Here is a 6,827-nt window from a genome sequence, read left to right as displayed (position 1 = left end):
AACTTCCTCATTCTAAGTGTAGAGCGAGGTGACAGAGAGCTAGCCGGCAAACCACTGCACAAACCATGGCAGAGGTGGAAAGGCTCTCTGTGTGTGCAGTAATCTTTCGACTGTTGTTCAGAGGCCTATATCGCTCAATATAAATTATTAACCAAGCTATGCCAGTAAAAAAGTACACTCTTGCAACTGCTTTTATTTAAAATTGGCCAAGAAAGGTTATGGTGAATTAGTAGCTCATGTTAACACACTGAGAAGTTTTGCAATTGGTCTAGCTTTTAATCTCTTGGACAGCTCTGGCAAGGAAAGGAAGTCACATGACAAACGGCTCACACAGTGAAGTGCTCAAGATCTCAAATATTGCACTGCACCCCTGTTGTGCTTATTGAACAGAAAACCTGTTGTTTTACTTCAGTTCAATAAATGACTCTTTTTTATTGCAGTTTCAGTTTTTGGATTTTATCTCAGCAAACCTGTATGTGTGACCAGGTTTGATACAGAACTAGATTGTTACTACAAACTTTCAGAAAGTCAGTTAAAGGGCAGTTCAAAATCTCGAGACACACCAACTTTGAAGCAGTGCAAAGACTAATGACATTAAAGACAGGCCACTGTCAAGTCTGGATCCCTCCTCTCTTTTCATGCTCTCTTAAAAGATCCCCTGTCAAACCCGTATCTCTTCAGCAGAGAGCAACAAAGGATGCCCCCACACTGCTTGAGTAGGCGGCGGACAGGAAGTCTTGCTCTCTCACACACACACTCACACACAGACACACACACACAAAACTGATCTGCTGACAAACCACAGTGCGAGTCACGTGATCCGAAAAGAGAACCCAACCTCTGTGACACTCGCTGCAGCCCAGGGGATTTCCGTCCCAGGGCATCTGCTGCCACTGATCCCAGATCAGCTCAAAGACCAATAACCAATGGCCCAAGACAGGATGAAAAGACTAAGGAATACAGCGGAGTAAGACAGCAATGGCAAACGCTTCCCTGTGTTACTACACCAGTTCTAACGCCTCCACATTTGTAGTACTCATTACAAACAGCTACTGTAATTGACTATTTTTGTCCCTAAAGGGAGTATAGAATGGACTTTTTGTTTTCCAATTATTATTAACATTCCATCCTCATTATTCTTGCATATCCTAGTACACTGTTTAAAAGCAATACAAGTTTACCTCTTGCAGTTTTACATGCCATTGTTTATTGCTACACGATGTAGTGCAAACCTGAAACAGTATATACATTAACCATGAGCATATGTGGCACCATCACGAAAAAAATGAGAGTGCACCAGACATTTTCCACTTTTACACATCCGCCACAAGCATTTTGGTCATCAAACAAACCCACCATGCACTGAGCCAGGGAAATAAACACACACAAAGGTTATTTCTTAAATACAGTTTAATGATTTACAATACATTAAAGGAAGGCACTGGGAGTTGAATAAATAATAGGACAAATATGGAAACAAGCCCATGGCCATACTGTACCTTGCAGTATCATAACATGTGTAACACTCTAAACCAATGTACTGTTAAAATTCTCATATAACTGGATGAGGACAGTGAAGGACTGATATACAATGGTATTGCAGCTAATATCTTAGGATATATAAAATGCATTATAGCCAGCATAGTATAGCATAGTATAGCACAGCATAGCATTTCCCTGTGTTAGGACGTATAGTGCTACAGTATATGATTAAATATCTCAATATGTCAACAACGTGTAAGAGAATGTTATAGAAAACACATTGAATTTGAAATAATATGTACAGCAATCTACTGACAAGAGCAACTGTAGGTATTATTCCTGTTTCTTAGGGTGTTGTTTTATTATAATGTTACAATGTTTTGCCCCAGCTAACCCAAAACGTTTCCAGCACGTTGAGGAAGATTCCAGTTGGATTTGGTTGTCAAGATAATACAACAATGAGAACTTTTCTTATTGTTGTAAGTAAGTAAGTAAAAAAAAAAAGAACAGTTCCAGGTATGACACATTCAAACTCACTGGTAACATGTATGGCTGGTTATCATTTAGTAATGAAAAAATACACTGGGAGCTATGTAAAGTACATTTCAAAAATGGCCAACAGAAAGTTTTGAAATTGCAGATTTGGTTAGTCTACCTACATCACAAATAAAATGAACATGAATGACCACTCACAGATTATTTCTCATTCAGATTTTCCCAGATAATTTTTTTTAAACAAAACTGAATATAATGTCCTAAGGATGTTTTTGAAATGTTTCTTGTAATTTCAAGATAACTTTCCAGGGTCATCCAGCAAACAGGACAACTGTACGTGCTGGGAATGTTTACTCTTATTTTCATAATGTTTCAGGAATGTTCCAAGAACCAAATTGTTAGCTGGCCCTGGGTGACATAAATATTTACACCACTAAGCCCCAAAGCTGCACCTGAAGTTCAAAATAAAAATACCCAAGCAGATAAAAGATGATCATAATGAATGCTGAATTATAAACATTAAATATAAATGCTTATATATAAATATTCATGTTGTCATGCTAACATGCTAATCCATAGTGATGCTAATAGATGCGCTAACGATGCTCCGAGTTCTCCATTCACCATCGCAAGCACTTTATTTTTGGTTTAAAAGGAAAGGCAGTTACACCAACTTGCCACGCCTGACAAAAACATGCAATACATTTTGACCGGGAAAAATTTTAACTCCATAGGGGAAATCAAAGTAACTAATTCTACTCGTGTCTGTAGTTGTAAGCAGAGATAGCAGAGCTTTTTGTTTTGGAAGGATGAATTGCACAAATATGGCAGCTCTTCTAAAAGCGGTTGTGACGAAGGCCCAGTGAGCTTTTTCTCTTCAGAACTCAGACCTGGCACTGACAGAGCTCTCGTGGGTTCCCTTCAACTCCCCGCTAGTGGCGCCGGAGCTCCCTGCTTTATCTCTGCATAAGAGCCTCTGTAGGCTGTCCCTGAACTTCTCCGCTCCGAAGAGGTACACAAGCGGATCCAGGGCTCCGTTCAGACAGGTGAGTGAAGAGGTCAGGCGGTTGGCCAGCATGAGGCCGCGCCTGGCCTGGCAGGAGACACCCGGGTGGCCGTAGCCCAGGATGAAGATGGCGCGGCTGGCGTGGTAGGGCAGGAAGCAGACCACGTAGATGAGCAGGACCAGGCCGATGGTGCGCAGGGCCTTCAGCTTGAGAGCCGGCTCAAGCCTGGAGCCCCGGTGGAGGCTCTGGATGATGAGCAGGTAGAAGGTGAGGGTGGCCAGGAAGGGCGGGGTGAAGGCCACTGCCAAGGAGACCAGCGCCCGGCGGGAGGCCTTTTCGCGGTACAGCTGCGAGCACACGGTCACCCCGTCCACCTCGGAGGTCTGCTGGCTGACCAGGAGGGGCACCATGGAGATGATCACCAGGGCCCAGAGGGAGAAGCTGATGGCGTGTGCGTAGCGGGCGCGGCGGACCTTCAGTGACCGCACCGCATGGACCACGGCAAGGTAGCGGTCTCCGGCCACGCAAGCCAGAAAGTAGAGACTGGCGTACATGTTGACATAAAACAGGAAGCCCGCCAATCTGCAAGGCACTTCCCCAAAGGGCCAGTGCCCCCCAGTCAGGTGGTAGGTCGCTCGCAGGGGTAGGATGATCACGTATGAGATGTCCGCTATGGCTAGGTGTAAGAGAAAGACGTTGGCTGGGGAAGAAGTCCCACGCTGGCGGGAGAAGATCCAGAGAGCCACACCATTTCCATTCAATGCCAGGAGAAAGACCAGGACGTAGTATCCCCCAAAAAGCAGGTTCTCTATGGTCGTCTCCCCACCGCAGCTCTCAAAGGACCCGTTGGAAAACAGAGGAATGACTTCCATTGTAGAGGTGTTCATTTTTACTGCTAGAATGGAAAGGATAAAGAAAAAATATTCATATGATTGTATACAGGCAGCACATGCTGTCTTATGTATTCTGCAATCACTTTTTATTTTTATAAATCATTTTTAATGCCTGCAAGTACATAAAAAATGCATTAAAGTTTCCCAGAATATAATTTCCTGATCATTATGAGTTCACTCCTTCTGAAAGAAATGCATTGCTTTGCAGACATAATAGCTTCACTGTGCTGATGATTATATGTAGTGGATTTCAAGACAAATAAAAGAATTCAAACAAGAAGCAGTCCAAGAGAAGCCTTGTAGAAATATATCAAAAATGAATTATTTAATTGTTGTCATAAATGTTCTTACTCTGCATTTCCCATTGCATGATTGGTTCATTCATAATTCATGGCTGAGATCTTACCCTTGATCAGTCAAGAAAGATTACAACAAAAAGAGAAAGATTAGGACAAAAGAAGATGAATACTACACTTTTTGACTTAAAGACTTCACTCCCACTTCAAAAGGAATGTTACACAGCTCCATCCCCAATGCCTAATTCAAATTTTACCCTGAAAGACAGAGGATATTTATCTAGCCACTGGGATCCCAGCTGTGTGTTCCACGGTTGCAGATTAGTACAGAAAAATGCTTTGAAAATGCACTTCCCTCTTCACAACATGGGAGTTCCAATTGAGTTTCCTTTCTGCTGTAATTCAATGCTAAATGCAGATACACACATCTTCCTCAGAACGAAGGATCAGGTATCACGGCTCATTGGGAAGTGTTGGCTAACATACATCAGACTACAAGCATGAGTCGTAGTAAATATTATGGTGCCCAGTTCTACTCCGGGGGTGTGTTCTTGGCCCTGGGTCAGAATATTTGGGTAACAGGAGATGTCAGTATCCTTGGGGAATGTGCAGATGTCCCTAAAGCAGATAAATGTATCTGATTGGTCAGCAGAGGTAGTGGGTTGGACAGCCACACCTCGTTATGAGATACTCCTCTCTGCTATCTTTTTCCACGATGGTCCAGCTGTCTCCTTGGGTCTGATTTGTTTTAATCTTCAACACTCTATGGTAGGGTAGGTAGGCTTGGATGTGGCATTTGTTCCACCCATCAAGTCCAACAACTTCTATAAATAATCTGTCCCAACAGATGTATCTATCAGTGTGCCTGACTTGGAGACCTTTTCATGAAATTCATGTCTTAGTCCTGTCCTTGTACATGGTCTGAAATATTATCTTTATTGTGTCTGTTGAGAATAATATTGAATGTTTTTCTCATGCTTCATCTTACGTGTTTTGTTACTTCTACAGATTCGATGGGAATTGTGTTATGTGAAGAACACTTGGGGCTTGTTTTAGGGTGTGGATGGAGGGGGAGAAAACAAGATATCAAAATGTTATGTCCATCCAAGAAAAATATAAAGGAGTGTCTTTCTCAGTGTGTGCTCCTCTACAGGGAAAATAAGTGTTGGGGGTGGGGGTCAGAGTTCATGTTCTTAGTGGGAGTAAAATCACAGTATCCCATCGTGGCACTCCCAGTAACACTTCCATGGACAGATCCTACCATTTCCTTTTAAGAGGATAGCAACTCAAAGCACATATTGTACGTACAGTATATGATTCACTGACACTAAACAACACTTACAAAACTACACAAAGGTACAGCTGAATGCCAAAAGCAACTTAAGTATTGTACTCAAGGAGTTCAAATCCTTTCTCTGCTGAAGACAATTGCAGCTACCAATTTGGCTGTCACAACCAATTGACAAAGTAAGGAATGAATCCGATGGATGGCTCAGGTTCATACATTAGAAGTGTGAAATAGCATTAAAGTGCTATGTTATGGGGGGACTAAATAGAATGTAATTTTCTAATACAAGACTTTCTCAGCAGAAAAAGTAGCAGTCCACTGAGGGAGAATGCAATGGGGGCAGAGAGCACAAAACTTGTCGCTCAAGAAGTTCAAGTCCAAAACCAGACATTTGTCAAGAAAACCCAGACTTTATTGGTCATTGTGCCTAACAAATCTGTGTAAGCACTCGAAAAGAAAGCCCATGGGAAACACAAAGGGGTGATTGTGATTCCTAAGATCAACCTTTCAAAAGATTAGCCAAAGCCACTCTGTAAATGTGACTCTGCTACATGGCTATGCAAAGCCTCCAAGCGCAGCACACTCTACTCTGCCTGTTGTGTTAAAGGATTGAATGTGATATTTATGCATTACAAGACCACCCCACATCTGAAATAGCACAGGCACCGCAGCTGAACAAATCTGAAAAAAGTTATCTCCTTCAATGGTAAGTCAACTGGCTGCAGTTTTCTCAAGTAAATATTTGCTTAGCTTATTGATTTCTGAAATAAATGCTAATTTCAATTACATCAAACAGGTCAGTGAATATCTGGTGTGGAAAGAATGACCCGTGAATTTAAACAGAAAAACTTGTCAATGAGTTGGTTATGAGTTGAGTTATAATGAAATCATAATCATAAATCAGCTCACAAATATGTCTCCCTTCTCCCGCAGCAACGCACAAATAAAGAACCTAAGAAAACAAAGTGAAGCTACTAAATGGATCAAACTGTTAACAGAAATGTATTTTGAAGTCAACTGCTTTTTTTGTTTTTTGACAGATTTAGCCTGTTCGAACATCTCAATCTTTACCACGATCAAGGAGAGAGACTTACCAATCAGGAGTTCTTCTGAGTGTGCAGCACTGAAGGAAAGTGTCCAGCGAGGGAGTTCTCCAGTTGCTGGCGTGGAGCTTACAACAGCTGGTGCAGGAGCAGAAGATTACACTGCAGCTCCAAGTTAGTGTGTGGAGCAAAGTGAGGGCTAGCAAGACAGCAGCGGCATGTTATAGCAGGTCACTGACAGGAGGCATATCCTCGTTTCAGTCCCTTTGGCAAGTTTTTTGGGAGAAACCGTGGCTCTGTGCATGTTTTGTATCTCCACAAAT

At 42.2% G+C, this 6,827-nt stretch overlaps 1 protein-coding gene across 2 annotated transcripts; it reads right to left on the bottom strand.

The window, feature by feature from the left end:
* Positions 1 to 1,392: 1,392 nt before the first annotated feature.
* gpr17 (G protein-coupled receptor 17) lies at positions 1,393 to 6,691 on the bottom strand. 2 transcript variants are annotated; one of them, XM_061240456.1, is made up of 2 exons: positions 6,556 to 6,691; positions 1,393 to 3,879 (listed from the first exon to the last, which is right to left on the bottom strand). In XM_061240456.1, the coding sequence occupies exon 2, from the start codon at positions 3,869 to 3,871 to the stop codon at positions 2,855 to 2,857; it is 1,017 nt and encodes a 338-aa protein (XP_061096440.1). In that variant the 5' UTR covers positions 3,872 to 3,879; positions 6,556 to 6,691; the 3' UTR covers positions 1,393 to 2,854. The 2 variants fall into 2 exon arrangements, with proteins under 2 accessions (XP_061096440.1, XP_061096439.1); XM_061240455.1 differs by lacking the exon at positions 6,556 to 6,691 and adding an exon at positions 4,229 to 4,285.
* Positions 6,692 to 6,827: the final 136 nt, after the last annotated feature.

Source organism: Conger conger, chromosome 4 (genome assembly GCF_963514075.1).
Source record: "Conger conger chromosome 4, fConCon1.1, whole genome shotgun sequence".
NCBI classification, from domain to species: domain Eukaryota; kingdom Metazoa; phylum Chordata; class Actinopteri; order Anguilliformes; family Congridae; genus Conger; species Conger conger.
This window is presented reverse-complemented; position numbering and strand designations above follow the sequence as displayed.